This window comes from Cannabis sativa, chromosome 6 (assembly GCF_029168945.1).
Source record: "Cannabis sativa cultivar Pink pepper isolate KNU-18-1 chromosome 6, ASM2916894v1, whole genome shotgun sequence".
NCBI classification, from domain to species: Eukaryota; Viridiplantae; Streptophyta; class Magnoliopsida; order Rosales; family Cannabaceae; genus Cannabis; species Cannabis sativa.
In genome coordinates, this window is record NC_083606.1 from 72,020,725 (window position 1) to 72,045,935 (window position 25,211).

Below are 25,211 nucleotides of genomic sequence, written 5' to 3' on the forward strand. Positions count from 1 at the left end.
TCTTGACTAATTGGAGAGATGAGCTAGCGGCTATGAAGATAATAATAGTAAAGTTGAAATTAAAATGAGTTTATGTTATTATATATGTTTTTGTATAAATGGATGAGTTTTGTTCATTAATTTTGGATATTTGATCTATGTACAAATTTTTTATGTTGCAATTACATAATATATATAGGGTTTATTAAATATTTTTTCATGTTATCCTCTTCTTCTACTAGAGAAGTTCCCTATATTTTTCATATTGAAATAATATAATTTAGTTTAAATTAAATAATTACACTAATATGTGTTTGTTTTGCATATACATAATAAGTAAAAATACCATACAAATCATTATTCTTTATCTCTTTTTTTTAAGCATATCTTATTATCTCTATTGATATTATTTATAAGTTTATTTTAGTTTATTATTTTTTATTTTATACGTATTTTACATGATTAGAGGTGATTCACTAAAAAATACAACTTTCAATAATTTAAACTTAATTAGAGTGCTCTAATTATCTCTCTTATTCCTTCTATTATATATTGATATTGACTGATGATAAATTATATGATGATAATAATATTATGATTATTAGTTTTTCATTAATCATCCACTTAATAATTATCACATATTTATAGTCATTTTTTTATTTAAAAAGATTAAGAGTGCCTTTTCATTTTTAGTAATTTAAATCATATAATTTATATCTATTTATATTATATTTATATAGCTGTAAAAAAAGAGGTGACATTCTCAACATCTTATTTTAATTACTATATCTAATTTTCTATTTTTTAATTAATTTATAGTTTTTTTTTCTATTTTTTCATATTATTTTAATTTAATATAATCAATCAACCAATTAAATTATAAATATAATACTAAGAATACAAACGTTTGTGTTTTATAAAATTTTCAACAATAATTTTATTCATTAAATTATAAAACATTCTCAAAACTAATTATAAAACCAAAGGTCCATCTCAAGATTAGTTGTTTCTCTATTTGCAAATGTTGAGAACTTTAAGGAAAATAAAAAAACTAATATTTAATAACGTACTAATATTATACATATTGAATCAAATAGTTAATTGTATTATATAATTCGTATTTATATATATATATAATTTTATACTAACCATCAAATTTAATTCATGTCCATAGGTAAGATGTATTGATGGTGTCATTTTTTTTTTAAATAATTGGTAGTATCATTTAAGTTGTGTATATATCACTATTATATTATTATTACACCATATAATAATTTTAGATGTATATATATATGTGTGTTCTTTTTAAGGATTAATTTATTACTTTATTTTTTCAACTTATTTTTTATTGTGAGAATTTGTGTCAATTATCGTTTTTACATTAATCATAATAGCAATTAATAGTTATGATAATCATAATAATTTTATACTTTTGCTATAAATTATATTAAAAATACAGTCGAACCCGCGCGAAGCGCGGCTTAGTCCCCTAGTATATACATAAAGGAAAGCCTAAGAAGAGTCTAAGTGGCATCCTATTTTTTTTTCTTCCTATTTTTCCTTTATTCTAACACACTCTTATTTTCTTTCAAAAATACACTACATCTACAAACTAAAAGTCCCACATTGGTTAAAAACTTTTTAAGTGCTATCCATGTAAGTTATAAATAATAGTTTTATTATTTTACTTACATTTGTCTAAGAAATATTATTTTTTATGGGTGGTTGATTAATATCTTACCCAATAAATTTGTTATATTTGTATAAGTAGTCATTTATTTTCCAATAAAATAATTAACTTTGTAATAATTATTTTTTATTATACATATATTTATGAAATTAATTTTAGTTTACGAATTTTATTTTACTATTCTAGATTTTTATATTGTTATTTGTTCATTAAAAATATTTTTTTACAACTAAAATATTTTCTCTTAAACTTTTTATTTTTTCAAAAATTAAAAATTTATCTGTAAGAGGTGACCATACTTATAAGATTATTTGAGAATTCTTGATTATATATATATATTTTTAATTTTTTTGTTACTTTTTTTATTATTTAAATTTTAGAATATAGAAAATATCTATTTCTACAAGTTGTTTTTTATAGTATAGCATTTTTCTTATTATAATTTTTTAAGTTTAGTTTAAATTATTTAGATGGTTAAAATTAGAGATAAAAATTGATGTTCTTACCTAAAATATAATTTTTTTTTTGTAGTTTTACATTAAAAATTAAAAATAAAATATGAAATTTAAAATGATTTATGTGGCATTACATGAATTTTAGTTGACATTCTTTGTTTTATCTATTTTTCTCATTTTTAATTAATAAAATAAAATAATTAATATCAATATATATAAAGGAAAGTCTAAACAAAAGTGGTGACTTGCTATGTATTTTTTATTGTAGTGTATCTTTTTTCTTATTTTTTATTTTTTATACTTTTAGTAACATGAGAGTTATTTTGAAAAAGTCTCACGTAGTTTAAAAACTATTGTGAGTAATATACTTCTAGATTATATACATCAATATTTTTTTTTATTTATTTTGGTCTGTGACAAAATTAGTATTATTTATTTACTATGTAGGTAATTAATAATGTTAATCTTACCCAATTACTTGATTTTTTTTTAAGTGAATGTAAAGTAAAATTTTATATTTTTCAATCTTTATCAAATTTTAAAATAATTATAAAAACATCTTTAATTATTTTTCATATATCATATTTTTCAATCTTTATTTTTCATATAAAGTAAATTATTTTTCAATTTTTCTAATTATAAAAAAAAAATTATTGTCATTTTATATTTAAAATGATTATATCCATAAAATAATTTAAATTATATTCATTTATTAATATATGATATTTTATTTTAGAATAATAAGACTCCTTAAATATATCTTTTTATGTATATACTTTTCGTGACATGACACTATTGTGAATGCTAAACTTATAGGTTATATATATTTCACTATTGTTTGTTCCAAAATTAGTATTATTTATTAATAATGTGATTGATATTTATTTATTTACAATTTGAGTAATTGATAAATTTAATTTTCTCCAATTAGTTGTAATTTTTTTTTAAAATTAATGCAACATATATTTTCGCATTTTTCAATCTTTGTCAAATATTAATTAAAAAAAATTCTTAAAGTTTCTTAATAAATAAGAAATATATATTTTAATTTTAAATTATTAATTTTTGTAGAACATATACAATATTATTATGTATAAAAATATATGTACTTTTTTTTTGTTAATTTTACCATTTTTAATATTTATCACAAAATCACCACTTTTCTATATATTTTAAAAATAACAAATTATGTTTCTGATTTCAATACTATTACTTTATTTATAATAACACACATCAAAATGTTATATTTTAAATTATATCACTCAGTATAAGTACAATATATATATATATAAAATATTACAAAAGCTGGACAACACCGCGCGAAGCGCGGCTTAGTTCCCTAGTTGTTAATAAAGTAGTTTGGGTGAGTTACAAAGTCTTTTGAGCACCCCTATATGAGCAATACTCAATTTATTGCAAAATAATGGGATTGATCATACACAAAGTAGGTAGATTCCAATTGAGTATTACAAAGAAATAATTTTCTTGTTAATAGAGGTATTAATCAACTGTTAACTATGTAAAAAAAGATTACTTCATATATTCTTGAACTTGTTTTTAATATGGACACACTCATACATCTTCTCAACAAGAAACACAATCAAAGAAAGAGAGTGCCCCAAAATGAATCCTTTAATTGAAACCATGTGTACAATCTTTACAAAGGTGATCTAAGACTAACATCACCCATTAAAAGAGGTATAAGTATGGTATACATAATGTTTGCTACTTAGTGATTGTAAAATTTGGTGATCATATTATTACGAGCATTGCTATTAAGTACTAGTGGTACCTAGCACCTTCTCAACATGTCTCGTTATGATTGGCTAGCGATACTCCATAAAAGCTATTATATTAAATTATATGGGACCCGATACTTAGTTGGACCAATAACGATATTGACACATAGAACTAAGTACCACTGATACCCTTTAACATTTCTTTATTATTATTATCGCTTAAGCAACTTGTTCACAATGAAAGTTGATGGTTGGTGTTGATAGTGATCTTGTGTAAGCTAAAGGCAACATAAGAAGTTTCTTAGTTCTTCCTACATATGCTCTTTTTGTGAAGTTATCATAATCATTTTCTTCAATTGCATCCAAAATGTTTCTGTACAACAACAAGGATGACCATACCTGAAAAATGGTAATCAAAAAAATTCAATCATTAATTCATCAACCAAATTATTTAGGCCTAACAAAATAAATAAATTTCAACCCTTATTCAAAAGAATTATCGTAATTTTAAAAAAGAGGAAATCGTAAAATTTATGGATTTTTGTACAACTTGTACAAAAATATGATTTTTTCTTTCTTCAAAAAATTTAAGAAAAAATTAAAAAACACGAAGAAAACAAGTAAGAGTTACGAGTTACCTTATACTTATACTGTTTTTTCATATTTTCCAAGAAAATAAAATTTTGAAAAAAAGTCATAATTTTGTAAATTTGTACGTACCTTAAAAATTATAAAAATAAAAAATTTCTTTCAAAAAATATAATTTTTCTTAAGCCTCTGGGCGAGGTAGACCCTAAGTATAGGCCTAGTCTGTCTTAGCACAGGACTATCGTGTGATTAGAATTAGAAGTGAAACATGTCATAACTATGCTTGCAAAAGAGTCATACCGGCCAACGGCTAGCTTTGTCAAGCTGAGAAGCTCCTTCTTCTGCTAAGTTGAAGTAGAATCTTGCTCTTGTTATTTGTTCTTTCATGAATTCTCTCCATCTTTCGGTAACTTTTCTCGAGAAAATATCCTTGTCCGATAATCCAAACTGCGCTAACTCGTCTTGAGGAAGATAAACTCGCCCTCTCATAGCACTAAAGAAGGGAAAACAAATCCAAAAAATAGGTTAGAGAATTCAAATGAGAGACATAGCTAACATAGAAGAAAATAAATGATTAAAACTTACTCTTCTCCAACATCTCTTAGAATATTTGTCAATTGGTTACCAATTCCTAAGTAAAGTGCAGAATCATATATTCTCTTTACAGAAATTAATGATTCTGGTGATGTTCCCATGATTGGAACACTCATTAATCCAACAGTTCCAGCTACATAGTAGCAATAAAGATAGAGTTCTTGGAAGTTTTGGTATCGAAATTTTCTAGTGTCCATCCTCATACCTTCAATCATGTCCCTAAAAGGCTGTGATCAAAGAGAGTTGAGTAACGCGAAACGGTTTGTAGAACATGAAATTTGAAAAGATTAAAAGGAATTACCTTAATGTCTAATGGAAATTTGAAAATAGTATCTGTTAATGCAGCGTCGAGTACATCATAAGGCCGCCCGTCGAAGATGTCTTGAAGTCTCTTTTCCCATCTATCAAGAACTTCAGAGCTCATGTACACTGCATTAGGACCATCCACAAGCTCATCTGTCCTCCTACACCAAACTACATAACATAACACAAAAAATTCAACATTTTGTTACTTCGAGAAGGAATAACTATCCATTTTTCATGATATTATGCTTGGATTAGATATATCACGGTGAATTTTTCAAGAAAAAAAAAATATTCAAATTGACTCTGTAATAATAAAATTGGCGAAGCCCTATTTCGCTACTCTAGAGTCTAGAAGCAACTGTTTATGACCATTTGGATAATTTTTTTTTGAAAGAAATACATTAGTTACATTTATATATGAAAAATTTAGATATGGTAATAGAGTTCAAGAAATAAGTTCTTACCATATATTGCCCATATAGCTTTTCTTCTTTCTTCTGTCATTAGCATGGTACCTACATAATTATATAACCATAAATATTCCAACAATTGTAACATCTAGCTAGGTTGATAAAGTTTTCAAAGAAAGAAAAAGAACCTAGATAGAATGACTTGGCATATTCTTCACAAATACACCTACACCTTTCATATGACTCCTCAAGAAAGCTAGGATGAAATCCCGGCTTCCTTCGAGCTTGATCCTCAATATGAAAGGTGTGAGTGTTCTGAGACTGTCTTTTGACAACTTCTTGTAAGCGTAAATCGAAGAATGGAATTCCCGGTTTTGTTAATTCAGGAAAAACAACACTTTGCTTGGTAGTAGGAGCCATAATAGTAAGTTCAGCTCTCATATGAGATTTTTGAAGCTTAATAGAAGACGAAGAAGATACACTAATCACTTCTAATCTTATGTTAGAAAGACTAAAAGAGTTTTGAGACATGAATTGTTTACTAGGCTTAATTGAAACAAGGGAAAATGTACAACTACTCATTTTTCGCAACCTTTTTCGACACTATTTCTTTCTCAAAGAGAAAACTCAAAAGGGTTGCTAAACAAGGAAAGAAAGAATGAAAATTGAAAAGGATTAGACACTTTTTTTCTTGTACTATCTTCCAATGTAAGTATGTTATATTTATATAACTAGTAGAACTAGTTAGAGGCATAATATATAGTATATTATATATCAAGTATTATCCAAGATTTGATGCCAAAGTGAAAAAAATAAAGATAGAAAAGAAAGTAGTGACTTGTAAGACAGGGTGTTATTACCTTGTTTGTATGTTCCTATGTTATTTTAATAATGAGTTATGTGTTGAAAATTTGTATGTATATACAATGTCTTATTTAGTTTGAAACTAATTAGGATATATATAATGTGACATTGAAATGTTCTTAAGGTTAGAGAAGAGCGTAAACTACGAAGATGCTTGTTTTGTCTTTAAGTAAGATGTCCAAAGCATAGTTGGAGACCATTGTCTTCTTATGGAGTTCACTATTGGAATCTTTATCAAATTTGATTCTAAAAAAAGTCCTATTATTATTGTTAGGGTAAATATCGTTTTGAATCTGTATTTTATAAAAATTACAGATTTGACCACATATTTTGTTGTATATTTGTGTTTTTGAAATTGGTACAAAATAATACACCAAATACAATTTCGATTAAAATAATACTTAATAATAGCTTAATCTTAGAGGTGTTATGACTAGACTGATTATATTTTTTTTATCTGTCTATGCTAGAAGTTAGCTTTAGGTTGGTTATATTAAAAAATTGACTAAAATTGAGCTCACGATATTATTTTGTACTATTTTGAAAAGTATAAATTCAGTTGTTATGTAACAAAATAGAGGGTATAATCGATAATATATGTAAAATATGAAGTCCAAAATATAGTATTTACCTTTATTGTTAGTTTACTTTGTATTTTTTAAACATTATTTCTAATTGTGTTTGGATTTTGTTAGAACAAGATCATTATTGTTGAAGTAGAGGGATTAGTGTTAATTTTTTTCATTCTTGAAACTATCACAAGAAGTAGTTTTTACCTATGACAAGTCAATAATTTTGAGTAGTTTAAGTTAAAAAATGTTTTATAACAACAAGGTTAATAGTAGTTTACCTATGGCATGTTAATATTTTAAAGTAGTTTAAGTTAAAATTGTTTTTATAACAACTAAGTTAACTATAGGCACACTAAATTTTGATGTTATGTATCTGCAACTTTCACAAAAAAAAAAAAAAACTTAAATAATTTTTGCTATTAATATCCCATTTATCAATAATACACTTTCAATCTTTGAACAATAAATAAATAAATAATTGAAAATATTTAAAATAATGAAGGGATGCTCTAAGTTTTCTTAGTGCCACTCTCATGTTATTATATTATAGTCCCTCAATGTCATTATCTATGTTGAAGTCACTCTAAACCAAGCTCCTAATAAAATACATTATATTCTTTTCTTTCTTAAATAAAGATCAGTTAAGGCACCACCATATATATATATATATATATATATATATATATATATATATATATATATATATATTTTTATTTTGACAGAAGGCACCACCATTTTGGTGTAACCAAATTGCCAAAGTGCCTTTGGAACTCAATAGTGCAATATATTTAAGATAGAGTTTAATCATATCAGGATTGAGATTAAATGATCAATAATTAACTAAATGATATTAAAGAAAAAAAAATTACGGTAAGTTTATAAATTTGTTTCACTCTCAATATCAATCCAGTCTAATGTATTGCTGATATATCCAATATTAATTTACTTTACTAATATCTTGAAAAAGCCGTTCCACTTATTCAAGTGTAAGTAAACTCCATTTTTAATTATCACGTCAATGTAATATTAGTTTTTAAATTCTATATCATAGTTAGAAAAGCAGAAACGACTTTAATTAAAAATAATTTAATCTAATATAAACTAAAATTAAAAAACTGAGACACCACCATTTTTGGTGCAACCAAATTGCTAAAGTTGTTTAATTTCTTAGACAATTTTACATAAAAAGACTATATGTTAACAAAATTAAGAATAAAAATAGGTATTTTGCCTCTTGAATTTTGGCCCAAAAATAAAATCACGCCCCTAAATTATTATCAATGTTAGTTATTTTATTTGAACTATTACTGTTAGTGAAATTTGAGACTTTCCTTAAATAATTAGTAATTTTATATCCTCAAATTATAATAACTATTATATTTTACCTTTCGAACTTTTACTACTGCCAATCATGTCCCTTATATTAAAACAAATAAATTTGTTAGTGATAAAAGTTCAACAAGCAAAATACGATAGTGGTCATACTTTGAGGGTTAAAATTTCTAATACTGAAGTCTAATAGAAATTTCATATTTTACTAATGTTTAAAATTGGGAGGAAATATTTAACATCGCTAACAATTCAAGGGGTACAATCTTATTAGTGAACAAATGTAGGGGCCAAAATACTTATTCATTCAAAAATTATATACAAAGAATTAAATGGTAAATAAAAATAGACTAATTAAATGGTAAATAAAAGTTTAGCAAGCAAAATACGATAGTGGTCATACTTTAAGGGGTAAAATTTCTAATGCTGAAGTCTAATAGAAATTTCATATTTCACTAATGTTTAAAATTGGGAGAAAATATTTAACATCGCTAACAATTCAAGGGGCACAATCTTATAAGTCACAAAATATAGGGGCCAAAATACTTATTGATTCGCAAATTATATACAAAGAATTAATGGTAAATAAAAATAGGCTAATTAAGATTTTTGTCCTCTGAAATTTGACATGTACGAAATCATGCTCTTTGAAATTTTAAGGTATCATGAACTATTTAAATTGTTAGATTTAAAAACTTTTGTCAAATTTTAGTAAAGAAAATCTAACATGGATAAAAATTTAAGAGACATAATTTGGTACATGTCAAAGTTCGATGAATATAATTTGGTATATGTCAAAGTTCGAGGGATATAATTTAGTACATAAATAATCATTGAATTAGTAAAATTGAATGAAATTGGACAAAAATCCTTAAATCTAACAATTTCAATAGCTCGGGAGAAATTTTTAACGGTAAAAAAAATTTAGGAAACATAATTTAGTACATATCAAAGTTTAAGAGGCGAAAATTCTAAAAATATTAATAGGGAACTAAGGAGCGCCAACAATTTCTTTCTATAACTGTATTATTAAGTGTATGTGTATATACATGTTAAGCCATATAGTATGTATAGTTGTGTGTATATGTTATACATAAATAACTCACTTGTTTATCTTCAAACCATTTTCCAAAGGCTTGAAAGCTGCCAATACTACAGCCACTTTACATACAAGAAATCCAAGCATACCAACAATGAGATCTTTGGGTGTGAAAGCCATGGGAAAATCTCCAGAGCTGTACTTAGCCACAAACAAAGCAAACCCAATTGCCAATGCAACAGTAGATATTGGTCCTTTAAACCCTCCAATCATTTGTTCAGTTTCTCCTGTGTTCTGGGAACTTGGTTCCGGAGGAGGAGCTGGTAATTCATCGACCGACCTTTGCAACACGAGAAGATACAAGAAACCGCCAATCCCACCTGCTAAAAATGCGAAAGCTCCATGTTCTCCAACCGAAAAAGATGCAGCTGATGTACCGAAAAATATCAACATGGCATCATAAAGTAGCAAAGAGAATTTAAGATCTGCATACTGTCTCATACTCTCCTCATTTGATATCTTTTGGCTTTCAAGTGATGTCGATTCGGGAAGGCTTAAGGTAGAGGGATCCAGCCCTGATATTTCGGTGGCAAGACAAGGTCTAAGTTCTAGCATCGAGATATTACTTCCTTCCCCGAGCAGAATATCCTCAGCTTGAAATTCATACTTGACACTGACATACCGAAGATCTTCTGCGCCTTTCTGGTTGGACAACGGTTGAGACGAGGAAACAATTACCAAGCTCACTCTTCCTAACCTCCATTGGCCTGACCATAGAGAATTGTCAAATGAGGATCACTTTGTGAGTGAAGTAGAATCTTAAAGCTTAAATCTTGGAAATATTTGTGGTATAAGTATCTAAAATTTTGCTTTTATAACCGGCATAAATCCAATGATTAATTTAGCAGTCTAAGTATCCAATATTAGTAATTTAGAATTTTTCTTCAGTTTCATCTCTACAGACTCCATTAGTGTTTTAAACAGAACACATCATTGAATCTGAACAAAAACGTGTAGTATCAGTTACTTCTAAATCTTTCAACAAATTTAAAAACTAGTCTATATTGATGGGACTACACGAAAATGAATCATTAGGTCTATACCGCATACAAACTCAAAACTTTGAGTACGTAAATATCCTAAATCATAATAACATAGACAAACTAACCTGATTCAAGGCCGATCCAAATAGCCTTAACTCTCTGTAATTTAGGTCCAATGAAAGTAAATTCATCCACAGAAGCTCTTTGAAAAGGGAATAACAAGTCATTATCTGAATCAGCAGACTGATGTTTAACCAAACTTGCAGGAATTCTTTGTAATAAAGAGTCCCCATTTTCATCAATCAAACACAGGAGAACACCAGCATTCAAGTCAGTGAGACTTGAGGCTGAGAAATTACTAGTACCTAACTTAACTTTGTACATAGATTGAGATACACCATTCTTAAAAGAACTGAAATCATTTTCTACTGCTGAGCTATCTCTACAGATTTTAGCTTCTGCTGCTTGGAAAAGGCGCGCCGGCTTTGCATAGTCCTGAAAATCTGTAATGAAAAGAGTTTTCAGATAGTTCAAATCTGGAATCTCAGCTTGGAGAGGTTGAAAATTATCAAAATTTCTTCGCTCTCCAAGAACCGAAAATCGATCACAGAGTTTTCTTTTCAATGTTCATTTCATAGATTGCTTAGTTAATGACTTGGACAGTCAAAGGATTAAAATCTAATCTAATCTAATCTAATCACTATTCAATCAGATTAACAACTATGGATGTTAACATACACATGTAAATTCACAAAATTCAATAGGCACACCTGAAGACTATTACTCTATACAGTCTTCAACAAAAGCAATATGTTAATCAGAACAACATAATTAGGATAATCTATTATCAATAAAAAATTGTCACCAATTAGTAACCTTCTGTGTTCAGTTGTATGAAAGTTCTTACTTTTGTTCATAATTTTGCAAATATTTTCATGAAATAACATAACAAATTATTGAATTATTATTTTTCACTCCAGAATTGTTCTCTTTCTCTATTGTTAAATTTACACACATACAAGAAAAAACTTTCATTACTGAAAAAACTCAAATTTGCTGAATGGGCAATTTGCTATATATACTATTTGACACAAAGTATGCAACTTTGCCAAAAGTTTGAAATTTCAAGCTTAGTAATTCCATAGCTGAGAAAGGAAATGACCCTTTTCTTATTTGGTTATAATATTTCATTTTGATTTGTCAGGAGCCAAACAGAGACGAAAAAGAAAAGAATTGACCTTGGTAATCAGATTGCTTGGATTGAATAGAAGGAAATCGATGAAGCCCAGTTCGTCTTTGTGATGAGTGAAACCTTCTGCCATAGAAAGGGATTCCATGGTCTCCCTTCTTTCGTGTAATGAAGCTCTGAGAAGTTGCAGAGATTGAATGTCTCAGTGGAATGGACTCCATAGCTCAAACAAACAAACCGAATTCCCATGTTTTTTTTTTAATTAAAAAACAAAAATAATATAATAAATTAAAAAATAGCGTTTTTTAAATTATGAATAGAAAAATGTTCAACAAAGCGTCTGTAGTCCAACGGTTAGGATAATTGCCTTCCAAGCAATAGATCCGGGTTCGACTCCCGGCAGACGCATTTTCACGTTTTAATAATTTACTTTTTTGTTTTATTTATTTTTTTTCCTTAAAATACTAATTGATTTTTTTATTTTTTCTTTAAAGAAGTAAACAAATTCATTAAAAATAATGTTATACATGTCAAACAAATAATATAGATGATCACAATAATACTATACAATTTATAAAAAATGTGAATAGTCATCTAATCAAACATGTTTTAACTGTATATAAACAAATTATACATTAGTAAAATTATAAATAAAAATAATAAATAAATATTGTCACAAATTTTTATCAAAATGCCAATCAAATAATTCTTCGTTCATATCATAAAAATTGTGACTAATTTCACTACAAATTTCATCACTCTATATAATAAGTTGTTATCAGGGTTAATTTTGAATTTTAGTGGGTATAAGAAAAAAAATATATAGTATTTTTAAAAGGAAAAAATATTTTTTTGGGTGAGCCTAATAAACAGAGGCCTAACTCGTCTATGTTCAAACTTAAATGTGATTATTAATGTTATGATTAAAATAAAATGATATACTTAACATAACGATTTTCTCGTGTCTTCTGTCATTAAATTGGTATCTCTGCAGCTTCATAAAGGTTCAACAAGAAATATGAAATGGAATTGATAGGATTTTTGTTGTTTGCCGATTTTATTGTTTCTAATTCTATGATACATTAAAATTAAAAGGTTTGATTGATACAAAAGGCAAAATAAAGGACTCATTTTAGCACCCTTTTTGTCTCCAAAGAGAATTATACACTAATACACAACTCTCAAAACTAGACACTGTTTTTTCCAATTATCATAAAATAAATATACATATAAATTATCATAAAATAAATAGGAAAATTCTTTATATAAAATAAATAGGAAAATTCTTTAATACACACCCTTCAAAGAGACATATCCGTACTTCTCCTAGAAAGCAATTTAATTGGTTACATGTCAGAAATGAAGAGAGAATATTATAGGCTTTGGTGTATTGAATCAAACTTAGATTATAGGGGGTGCACTGATACCCATCCTAAATTATTATTTGATTGGTTCAATTACTTTAATTTCTTTTTAACAAAATGAAAAATAATCCCCTCACCACCCCTATCTAAGCTTTCCTTCTCAGTCCTCTGCCATTTGGTCATTTTTTCCAGCGCGGCCATTTGATCCGACTCATGCTTGGTCTGTCATCTCTTTTGTCTTCATTATTGCAATAGCTGGTAAACTACTCATGGTTCTTTTAGGATTATTGAAGTTTATTTATTCTCTAGGTGAATGGTTTTCTTTGTATTTAAATTCAGTTATTTAATTCTAAACTTTGATGATTCAAATAGTTTTTTAATAATGCGTTTATGGTGCAGAATTATGGCTCTTTGTCTCTTTCTTGGAGAAAGACAGAACATGATTTTTAAGGCTTTTCCAATTTTTTTTTATAATTGAAACTTACTGGATTTTGAAATGGAGATTTAAACCTCTCGAAGTCTATGGACACATTTAATTTTCGAAGACAGAAATACTAACCCAAGGCACAATACAGATTAATGAAGAAAAGATAAACATCCTTATATTATTAATTTCACTTAAAATGGCATGTAACTCCACGATAACACAAATTCTGCCTTCAATCTATCATCAATTCCAGAGAAATAATTTCTTCAACTCAAAATAAACCTCTCACTTTTATGCACTAAAATCGATTATAAGATAAAAAAGAAATTGTTCAGAGTCTCTACCTTAAATCTTTAAACTTGATAACGATAGCCAAATATCAGTTTTCAATATTTTAATAAATCCATCTTCCATTCCCTAAAAAAAAAAACTAAATAAATAAATTCTTTTCAAATAAATAAATATACAATGTGTAATATTCCACCAAAATACCATGTGCCTCAATATTATAACCAATCACTATTCAAGATTTTAGGGGTGCATGAATATGACTAATTTTAGGATGTCTATTGTAGAAATACCCAAATAAATATACATATAAATGATCATAAAATAAATATGAAAGTGAGGTTGGCATGACCTTAGTGACTTGTGAGTGAAGCAAACTGTGACTTATATAAATGATCATAAAATAAATATGAAAGTGAGGTTGGCATGACCTTAGTGACTTGTGAGTGAAGCAAACTGTGACTTATAATTATCTCTTTTCAAATAGCAAAGAGAAGCAAAACAAGATAAATAAGATAATGTTATGTTAATGATAAATGTATAATCTTAATTATAATTTTGAATTATTATTAATTAGGATTTAGTGATTTACATTTATAAACTTGACTAAGTACAATTTTATTAGTATATTTTTACATTCTAATTACAATAAGTTTCTTCTCTTGTTTCTTTTTTATGTGTTCAATATCGTTTTTTGTTTATAATTTTTCCAATTTTTTTCTTCTTTAGTATATGAAATTACTAGTCTCACTCTAAACTTGATTCCCATCATGTCATGAAAGAAAAAAGAAAAAAAAGTGAAGATATTAGACCCAAACAAATTGATCAGCACACCATTTTCATGTGTAGTTCTAAGCAATTCCATTTTAATTTCTGAAGAACCAAACACATAATAATCACTTTGTTTGTGTAATAAATTTTATACAAATTAAATTTATTAGAATCAACATACATAGAAGCGTTTGTAGTCCAACGGTTAGGATAATTGCCTTCCAAGCAATAGACCCGGGTTCGACTCCCGGCAGACGCAAATTATTAATTTTATTTTGTAAATACAAACGTATTTTTTTTAGTATAATTATTATTAACAATGTCAAACTCTAGTAGAATAAAAATAAATATTAATGATATTAAAAAATTCTACAAAATGTACACTCTTTGTTGGTATCCTATTTGGAATAATTTTTTAGTCTTGTAGTTATTTAATTGAAAACAAGGTTCAACAATATTTTTTTAAGTGGTGTATCTACTTGAAATTGATTAGTGTTGAAAGAAGAAGCTTTTTATATATAGTTCTGCAAAATTTCATAATATTTGATTTACTACTTTACCTGTAATTATTACCATTTCATAAAAATATTAATTCTGGCTACAAAAAAATACCATTTCATAAAAATAATAATAACTACAAACACTTAAGATTGTATCATCAATGTAATGTCAAAGCTGTACTAAAAACAAATCTAAAATAATAATTAAAAAAATATATAAAACTGATAAAATACATATTTGTGTTTTCTAGTATCTTTCTTATTCTCTTCATTCTTCATCTTCAAAATGATTAGTGTTGAATCTTAAAAGCTTCTTTGTTCTACAAAACTTGATGAGAAAATACCAACCAATTCCACCAATTGTCATAACACCACTAATTAAATAAACAATTTTTGTAGCTATGGCCATAACCAATATCAAAAATGCTGAAGGAACCAAACACATCACAATCAATCCAAACAACCCCATTGGAACCTTAAATGGTCTACCTAATTGAGGAAACTTTCTCCTTAGCCAAATAAAAGAAGCAAATTCAAGCAACATTCCCAAACTATACAAGAAATTTGCTGCAGCAATTATTACCTCAAAGTCCATATATGCCATTCCCAAAACTATCCCAACTGAGACCAATATTCCAAATAGAGGAGTGTTGAATTTCTTCGAACGGTACTCGAAAATCTTGGGTAAAACTCCAATTTCCGCCATACCAAGTATTTGGTATGAGCTACTACTTAATTGGGCTTGGAAGAGCCCAATTGCTGACAACACTGCTCCAATTTCTATCCATATTTTGAGCCAATTCCCGGCTATGATGTATGCAGCCTCAGCATGAAAACCAGTTGTCCATAAACTTTGATCGACCGAAACTGAGCCTGTTACCGCGAAAAGAGGAATTAAGTATGATAAACATGTGAATAACACCGCTATGAATAGTGCTTTCGGAAAAGTCTTGTGAGGGTTTTCAACTTCGCCGGCTAAAGTTGAAACACTGTCAAAAAAATTAAGGTTCCAAAATAATGTATTGATGTATAAACCCCAATCTTTCTTCACACCCTTTTGCCCTAAACTAATCCACCTTACGGGCTTGATTTTGGGAATGGCAAAACATATCATTAGCACAAATGGTGCTATTGATACTAAGGCTAAGATCACAGCTACATAGCCAACTATTGTGATACCAATATAGTTAATTAGGGCTAGAATTATAATCATGCCGAAAATCACTACATAGCGAGGCCAACCCGAATCCAAAATAGGAAAAAGCCTTTCTAAATAATCCACACATAAAATTGGAAAGGCGGCGATATTAATGACAACACTTAAAAACTTCCAAGTTCCCATCATAGAACCCCAGAAGGGTCCAAAGGCTTGTTGAGCCCATATAACAAACCCTCCATTACCTGGATAGGTAGTGGAGAGTTCAGCCGTTACTAGGGCTTCAGGGATGCTCCATATGAAAGGAAACACTAAAAAGCCTATTAGGGCAAATAGTGGGCCCGCTGCCTGCACAGCGGGCTCTTCTCCGAAAGGCCCTCCGGCCACTTCGAAATAGATGAGGAATATGAGAGGGAGTAGAGTGAGTTTCTTTTGGGGTGGTTCGGTTATAGTTGTTGTTGGTAAAAGATCATTAATTGATGATGACATTGATATTGATGATGTTGTTTTGATGTTTGCATTGTTGGATTCGTTTGTTGGTGTAACAATCTCCATTGTTTGGTTTTTGAGAGAACAATTAATAATTAATAATGACTAATAAGAATTTTAGCTTCGAAAAGTATGTATTTATAGAATTAAGTAGATGATAGAGTTTGAGTAGGATTAGGTTTAGGAATATTTAATTTGATTTTTTTAATTTTATCTTTTTTTAATAATTAAGTTAACAATAATATATTATTTTGACCTTATTTAATTCAACATAATATATATATAATCGGATAAATTAACCATTTTAATTGAGAAAACTATAGCTAATTATATAAATAGAAATAATATTAACAAATCAAACTATATAAAACTCTTCACTGATATTATTTAAAAAAAAAAAAAAACTCTTCGGTCGATAAGAAGATTAAAGAAACTGATAATAACAAATTATATTAAGAAAATTAAAGAAATAAAAAAAAACAACAAGAAGGAAAATATACCTACAGTCAACAATTTTTTTAATATTATTATTATTTTAAAAGTTTTTAGTTTATGTAAATTCGTTTGACATTTTATTCAAATTTGCATATGTTTTTATATTTAATTTTTTTTTTCTGTAAAGATATTTAATTTATTGTTTGTTTTAGAAAATATTTATAAAAAAAATGCTATAATAAGAACTTAAATTCAAAAACACAAAAAAATCTATAACAGAAAAGTTTAAATATCATGATATTAATAATATTTGTTAAGAAAAAAAAAGAATAATAATATTTCGATTAATGTTTTAAAAGCAATTCTCAAAGAATAATTTTAAATACATCCCTTTGCAGGAGAGAACTAGCTAATTAATTAATCGTATAATATTATAAACTATAGATTTTTTTTTTTCCTAGTTATTTTCTATCTTTTTTATATTCTAACTATAATCAAAACCTATCAAAATTAATACCTTTAATTAATCTAATTTTGGTCAAACATTTCAATAGGACCTTTAATATTTATTGTTTGTTATGTGTTACGAATATATAATTGTAATTAATTTATTATATATATATTTTTTTTTGTTTTTACTTTTTCAAAACTAAAAATTAAATGATATATATATTAATTAGTGTGCTAGTTAAAATTTTTACAACAACAGAAATATTTTATTAAGTGTTCTATTATATTAAATAATAAATAATTATATTATTTAATATGTAACAAATAATTTATATTAATTTAATATTATAATATTTATAAAAGTTCGGGATTAAGGACTATAGATCGAGATTCTAAACCCGTACCAAGACCTTGGCCTCGAATCTTAACATATATTTGGACCTAGATCTTAGATCTCGACCTGGACTTGGTCCTGATCCCAGTCTTGGCCCTGGATCATATTGCGAGTTGCAATTTAAGACTTTGTAGCTGAGTTCCCAATGTTAGACTATATATATAGTGTATGTAATATAGCATATACAATGATATGAAAATGCGGAAAATATAATGAAATCATATCAATAATATATGCAATGAAAGGATCGATGTACCTCCAGCCATTGATCTTTGAGCTTCAATCCCTGCGATAGCTTCAGTATTGGAGTTCGGGCTTCCTCGCTCTCTCAACTCTCTTTAGATGGAATTTGCTGAATGGATTCAGAATGAGTGAGGAGCTCGGGGACCGAGACCCTATATTTATAGGTGAGATACTCCATCAGTATCTGCGCCACATTAATTGTCAGAATATTTTGACAATTAATTCAGGAAATCAAATCAGGTAATGAATATAGAAATCTGACCATATATAGAATATTACATAATTGATTTTGTCCAAATTCAATGAATATAAAATATTCATTTATCAGAAAATCAATTATTTATTTATTTCCTTAAATAGAAAATTATTTCCTTAATTAGAAAATAATTTCCATATATAAAATATTCTAATATTCTCCCACTTGGTCAGCATTTAAACTAAAATATTCAAACCCAACGTTCCTCATTATATAATAAACATACGAATCATAGCGACATGTCCTCATTATGAATCGAGTATTATCTTCCATGTATTACAATACATTTATTATATAACAATGTACTTTATGTGGCAATGTACTTAAGTGAATAAACCCTAAACCTTATGTTTATTCAGGTCCTCTGAAATTTTTCTCAAATGTAAAATTAAGATGCGCATAAATATGAGAAAATAAAAATAAGAGTTTCATTAATAATAACTTTATTTGTACAAATTACATAAGGGAACCAAGTCCCATGTTCTCTACATGATCCTTGAATTTATGAGGTGGCAAGCCTTTTGTCATAGGATCGGCAATCATCAATTCGGCTAATGTGTTGAATGACCACTTTATTTTCCTTAACACGTTCTCTAATAGCTAAGTACTTAATGTCGATGTGATTGCTTCGACTTCCACTTTTGTTGTTCTTAGCCATGAAAACAAGTGAATTGTCACGGAACATCTTTAGCGGCCTTGCAATGGAATCAACCACTCTAAGGCACGAAATGAAACTCTTTAGCCATACACCATGTGATGTAGCCTCAAAGCAAGAAACGAACTCGGCCTCCATAGTAGAAGTAGCGATCAAGGTTTGTTTGTTACTCCTCCGGGACACGGCTCCACCGTGAACATAAACACGTAACCGGATGTAGATTTACGTGAATCGGTGCAACCGGCGAAATCGAGTCCGAGTAGCCAACTACTTCTAGATTGTCGGTTCGTTTGAACATCGGTTTGTAATCCTTAGTACCACGAAGATACCTCATTACTTTCTTTGCGGCTTTCCGGTGGTCTATCCCGGGTTACTCGAAATCTTCCTAACATTCCGACAGAATAAGCAATGTCGGGTCTTGTGCACACTGAGCATACATTAGGCTTCCGACGGCGAAGCATAAGGAATGTTCTTCATTTGTTCTCTTTCAAAATCATTCTTTGGGCACTGGCTCAAATTTAATTTATCACCCTTCACAATTGGAGCAATGCTCGGTGAACAATCTTTCATATGAAATCTTTCTAAAACTCTGTTGATGTAGGCTTCTTGAGATAAACCTAAGATACCTCGGTATCTATCTCTATGAATCTTAATGCCTATGACATAGGATGCTTCACCCATGTCTTTCATCTCAAAGTTCTTTGAAAGAAATTGTTTCACTTCACGTAGCAACCCTTTATCATTTGATGCAAGAAGAATATCGTCCACATATAAAACAAGAAAACAGATCTTACTCCCACTTTCCTTCAGGTATATGCATTGATCCATGACATTCTCTTCAAATCCAAAGGAAGAGATGACATCATGAAATTTTAAATACCATTGACGGGATGCTTGTTTTAATCCATAGATGGACTTCTTGAGCTTGCATACCAAATCCTGACCTTCACTAGAGGTGAATCCTTGCAGTTTGTTTCATGTATACCTCCTCCTCTAGATCACCATTCGGAAAGCGGTTTTACATCCATCTGCTCCAGCTCTAAATCAAAATGAGCAACTAATGCCAAGATGACTCTCGGGGAATCTTTCTTTGATACGGGAGAAAAGTCTCGTATAGTCAATTCCTTCCTCTTGAGTGAATCCTTTAGCAACAAGTCTCGCTTTGTACCTCTCGGTGTTGCACTAATGAGTCTTTCTTAGTTTTATAGACCCATTTACGGCCAATGGCTCTCGCCCCATTAGGCAACTTTACAAGTTCCCGGACTTCTGTTGCACCTCATAGAATTCATTTCATCATCCATAGCATTGTACCACAATTTTGATTCTCTCTTGTTCATAGCTTGTAAAACGTTTACGGATCATTTCCAATACCAATATCGGATTCTAATAAATACACAACATAGTCTTTATAAATCCTTGGTTTGATAGATGCAGTAGATCTTCTTAAGACTTCACCAACGAGCTCTTGGGGAGCGGCGAGCGGAGTTCGGCGGGTTGTTGTTCAACGGTTGCGAGCAACTCTTGAACATTTTGATCTACTTGGATTATCATTACCAACTTGTGGATCTTCGGTGATTGGTAATGGTTGTTCAACATTCGTTTGAACTATAGGAGTGTTAACCATTATCAATCTTGCTTTTGAAGTGGAAGGTTCGAAGGATCTTTCTCGGGACCTAAGTCCTTTGATTGATCACTCCCAGGATCAAGGCATTCTCGAAATTTTGCATTCCTTGATTCCACAATTCTTGTGCTATGAGATGGACAATAAAACTTGTAACCTTTAGACTTTTCGTACCCTATAAAGAATCGCTTATGGTCCTTGGGTCCAATTTCTTCTCTTGTGGATTATATATTCGACTTGAGATGGACATCCCCAAATGCGTACATGATTCAAACTTGGTTTCCAACCTTTCCATAATTCAAAAGGAGTTTTGAGACTGCCTTTGTTGGAACTCGGTTTAATATGTACACGGATGTCTTTAATGCTTCAGTCCAAGGATTTAGGAAGGTTAGAGTTGCTACTAAGCATACTCACACCATGTCCATTAATGTTCGGTTTCTTCTTTACGCAACACCATTTGCTCGGGTGTACGGGCAAGGTGTAATGGGCAACAATCCCATTTTCTTCAGAAACTTCGCAAATGCACCAGGTGCTTGTCCATCTTACGTGTATCTACCATAATACTCACCTCCTACTATCGATCTCACTATCTTAATTTGCTTGTTGCATTGTTTCTCTACTTTAGCTTTAAATATCTTAAAGACATCTAATGCTTCACTTTTATTATGAAGTAAGTAGATATACATGTAGCGTGAGTAATCATCTATGAATGAGATGAAGTATTTCTGACCATGTGACTCCATATACGGACTACATATATCGGTATGTATGATTTCTAATATTTGAGAACTCCTATGGACACAGGTTTTGACGAGACTTGGAGGTTTGCTTTCCACTAATGCAATCCACACAAGTATTAAAATCAGTAAGATCTAAGGTATTGAGCACCCCATCTTTTACCAACCTTTTAATTCTATCAATGGAGATATGTCCCAATCTCGGTGCCACAATGTACGGGAATCCTCTTTCATAACACATCTTTTAGTGCCGGCGTGAACATGCATAACATTATTAGTGATATTATTTTGTAAATTAAGGCGGTAAAGACCATCGGACAAAATACCATTTCCAACACATTCAGATTTATAATATAAATTAAAATATTTGTACGAAAATGTAAAGGAAAAACCAAAGGGTATAAGTCTTGAAATCAAGTTTCTAGAGAAACTTGGTACATAAAAGGTCTTTTCTAACTTTAAAATAAAACCATTACTTAAAACTAACTTGCATGTTCCAATAGCTTCCACATGTGAGCCCATCTTGTTTCCGGATAAGATGCTTTGCTCACTTGCCACAGCTTCCTTAGATTTTGAATATCCTGCAAGGAATTTGTTATGTGAATTGTTGAGCTGGAATCAATCCACCATGTGTTAAGATTAACATTAGCCATATTAGATTCATAACATACTAAGGAAATTGGATTACCTTTGTCATCCATCCATTTCTTGAAGCCGCACTCCACTTTTAGCATGTCCCTTTTGTTTACAAAAGAAACATTTGATGGAATCTTTCTTTATGGCAGCCTTGGGAGCCATGGGCTTTTTCCCTTTGTTCTTTTTGAATGGCTTGCGTTTCTTAGGTTGAGTGGTCAGGTGAACACTTTCTCCTTGCTCTTGTAGAGCTTTGGCTTCCCTCTTGAACACACATGGTCATCAATTCATTGATAGTCCATTTTTCTTTATGTGTGTTGTAGGAAATTTTGAAAGGCCCATACTGTGAAGGAAGATTGTGAAGGATGTAATGAACCAGGAAGGTATCAGGAATGATAACGTCGAGTTTCTTCAAATGAGCAGTGATGTCCCTCATTTTAGAAATATGTTCTCGAACTCCTTTAACACCGGTGAGTTTTGTGGACGAGAACTCTTGGATGAGGTTGATGAACAAGGATTTATGCGGAAGTGTCAAAGCATTCATCCATAACTTTGATAAAGTCTTTCACCTTCTCGGGTGGCTCCATAGATCCACGCATTCCCGTAGGAATTCGGACATAATGAACATGATGCGAGAGACGATTAGATTGCTCCCACTTTTCACGTAGTGCGATCTCGGCGGTGCTAGTATCATTGATAGCGAGTGGTTCATCTTTCCTTATTGCATAATCCATGTCGATGCAAGCTAGGTGGAGAAGAACTCGTTCCTTCAGTTTTGAAGTTGTCAACTCCCCAAGCTCGGGGATTTCACTTAGTGATTTCGGCATATTTAGAGGTGGATGAAATAGTTTGCAAGAATAGGATTACAAAAAATTTAGATGTTTAAAAGAATTGAGGCTTTAATGAATTCATGTTTTACCAATGTAGAAACATGATGAAGATGAAAATTTTATTAAATCTAAAATTGCCTGTGGGCTAAATTTTAAATCTAATAAAATTAGATGAACTTTATGATAGATTTAATGAAGTATTTAATTTAGAAATAATGGAGGAATGAAATCTATCTTTAATGAAATTTGTGATAACACTATTAATTCAAATCCTCATAACTCCCTGTGGGGTAAATTAAGAGAATTTAACTTAATATATTATCCTAATTAATTATAAAAATATAATAAAATCCACAGTGAGGTAAAATTATTATATCCAAATAATTAATTACAAGTTTTGTCCATTAAGGTGACTTTTAATTAATATATAATTTTATATAATTAAAGATCTTGTGGCATTACTCTAATTATAAAAAATTATATTTTCACTTTAGACATTAGGTATTGGGCTCTACCTAAAAGTAATTTCGTTATTTACATAATAGACAATTGAGATTAGTGCTCCTAGTGTGGTCGTCCGAAGATCATTAAAAACCGTTCTAGATATGAGCATTTGTCCCAAGTTCATGTTTTCTTATGTCAAACCACAAAACTACTTACGTTTTATTCATATTTTATTCATTTTATAAAGTTTTATGAATATTTTATGAGTAATTTTATGAAGTTTTATGAAACTTAATTGCTAAATAAAATATTCAACCTATCTTAATGTTTGAATATTTCTAAATATATCTAGCACTATAAAAGGAATTTATGTATAGCATTTAAATCATACATATCTAAATTAATTGCATTAAACATAAATTTGTCAAATAAATACAAAATAATACAATTAATGTATGATCATTAATTAAATGCAAATTCCTTAATATGAAATTAATGGCAGATTTTTCAAAATTAATTTAGACAATAAATTGCAGAAATTTGGTAATATATAATTAAATGCATAAATTAGCACAATTTTTACATGCCTAAATAAATCATGTAATAAATTACCAAATTTAAACAAATTTCCATTTTCAATTTATACTATATATATGTATTAAACAAAAATGGAAAATTAACTAAATGCAATTTATTGACTAAATTAACACACAAAATAGGAAAATAATTAATATTCCAAATAAATAAAATTTATCAAAAATTCGGAATTTTTCCTTTTTTTTTTTTTTTTTTTTTTTTTTTTTTTTTTTTTGAAAAAACCCTTTTTTTGTAAACGACATGTCGTTTTTGCAAAAACGCAAAAACGACACGTCGTTTTTACTGACGGGCGAAAAAGAATGAATAAACGACACGTCGTTTTCCCAAAGGGAAAAACGACACGTCGTTTTGTACGATGAAGAGGCGCGAAAAAACGAAAACGACATGTCGTTTTTCACGGTATGAAAAACGACATGTCGTTTACTACAAACGGACGATGAAATATATGCCTTCAAACGACACGTCGTTTTTGTAAAACGACACGTCGTTTTTTGACAAACGACACGTCGTTTTTGGGCGAAACGACATGTCGTTTGCGTCGTCTTCTTCGGAACCCGGGTCGATTTTGACCGTTTTTACACGCTTGGTCACGTCGAACGACCCAAACCCGATCGGAAATTGTGTTTCCGACGACCAAAATGCGTGTTTTCAAATCTAAATGGTTCTAAATCGAATAATAAAGAGATCCACGCATAGATTTTATGCACAAAAACACGAAAAAATATATACTTTAATATCACGAAATTAATCGGGTCCGAAAAAGTTTATACCGGAAAAAAAATTCCCATCCTTAAGTTTTTCAATAGATTTTCAATGCTTAAATCGATCTATAATACTATACGAACATAGCAATATATTTAGAATTCGAAATAAACACCGAAAAATAAAAAATGGAAAAAACTCAAAATGGACCGATCGTGATTATATATATATATGCATGTATATATATATGCATGTATATATCACATAAATAAAAATGAATATTATGATTATTATTATGCGATAAAACATATATATAATATACAATATATATATATAAGCATATATACACGGATAAAATATATATATACACGTACGAGTATGAATTTGTATGAGTATATAATATATATGTATATATGAACAAT

The 25,211-nt window shown here is 29.1% G+C and overlaps 3 protein-coding genes and 2 non-coding genes across 5 annotated transcripts; 2 read left to right on the top strand and 3 right to left on the bottom strand.

Moving 5' to 3' along the window:
• Positions 1-3,481: 3,481 nt before the first annotated feature.
• LOC115695877 (phytoene synthase 2, chloroplastic-like) lies at positions 3,482-6,433 on the bottom strand. Its single transcript, XM_061117594.1, has 6 exons — positions 5,950-6,433; positions 5,816-5,866; positions 5,347-5,519; positions 5,037-5,272; positions 4,748-4,944; positions 3,482-4,276 (listed from the first exon to the last, which is right to left on the bottom strand). The coding sequence occupies exons 1-6, from the start codon at positions 6,341-6,343 to the stop codon at positions 4,083-4,085; spliced, it is 1,245 nt and encodes a 414-aa protein (XP_060973577.1). The 5' UTR covers positions 6,344-6,433; the 3' UTR covers positions 3,482-4,082.
• Positions 6,434-9,526: 3,093 nt separating this feature from the next.
• Positions 9,527-12,046, bottom strand: LOC115695876 (uncharacterized). The gene is made up of 3 exons (XM_030622969.2): positions 11,847-12,046; positions 10,734-11,111; positions 9,527-10,332 (listed from the first exon to the last, which is right to left on the bottom strand). The coding sequence occupies exons 1-3, from the start codon at positions 12,016-12,018 to the stop codon at positions 9,629-9,631; spliced, it is 1,254 nt and encodes a 417-aa protein (XP_030478829.2). The 5' UTR covers positions 12,019-12,046; the 3' UTR covers positions 9,527-9,628.
• Positions 12,047-12,133: 87 nt separating this feature from the next.
• TRNAG-UCC (transfer RNA glycine (anticodon UCC)) lies at positions 12,134-12,205 on the top strand. The gene has a single exon. It is a non-coding gene; the product is annotated as a tRNA-Gly (tRNA).
• A 2,629-nt stretch (positions 12,206-14,834) lies between these two features.
• TRNAG-UCC (transfer RNA glycine (anticodon UCC)) lies at positions 14,835-14,906 on the top strand. The gene has a single exon. It is a non-coding gene; the product is annotated as a tRNA-Gly (tRNA).
• A 215-nt stretch (positions 14,907-15,121) lies between these two features.
• On the bottom strand, positions 15,122-17,071 carry LOC115695517 (probable polyamine transporter At3g13620). The gene has a single exon (XM_030622576.2). The coding sequence runs from the start codon at positions 16,856-16,858 to the stop codon at positions 15,416-15,418; it is 1,443 nt and encodes a 480-aa protein (XP_030478436.2). The 5' UTR covers positions 16,859-17,071; the 3' UTR covers positions 15,122-15,415.
• Between the last annotated feature and the right edge of the window lie 8,140 nt (positions 17,072-25,211).

Excerpts from the sequence above, each read along its gene's own strand:
- LOC115695517 (XM_030622576.2), bottom strand. The coding sequence starts at position 16,858 with ATGGAGATTGTTACACCAACAAACGAATCCAACAATGCAAACATCAAA.
- LOC115695876 (XM_030622969.2), bottom strand. The coding sequence starts at position 12,018 with ATGGAGTCCATTCCACTGAGACATTCAATCTCTGCAACTTCTCAGAGC. Across the intron at positions 11,112-11,846 it reads CAAGCAATCTGATTACCAAG|ATTTTCAGGACTATGCAAAG; the intron begins GTCAATTCTTTT and ends TTTTCATTACAG. Across the intron at positions 10,333-10,733 it reads TTGGATCGGCCTTGAATCAG|GCCAATGGAGGTTAGGAAGA; the intron begins GTTAGTTTGTCT and ends CTCTATGGTCAG.
- LOC115695877 (XM_061117594.1), bottom strand. The coding sequence starts at position 6,343 with ATGAGTAGTTGTACATTTTCCCTTGTTTCAATTAAGCCTAGTAAACAA. Across the intron at positions 4,945-5,036 it reads CTAAGAGATGTTGGAGAAGA|TGCTATGAGAGGGCGAGTTT; the intron begins GTAAGTTTTAAT and ends TCCCTTCTTTAG. Across the intron at positions 4,277-4,747 it reads AGCTAGCCGTTGGCCGGTAT|TTACCATTTTTCAGGTATGG; the intron begins GACTCTTTTGCA and ends GAATTTTTTTGA.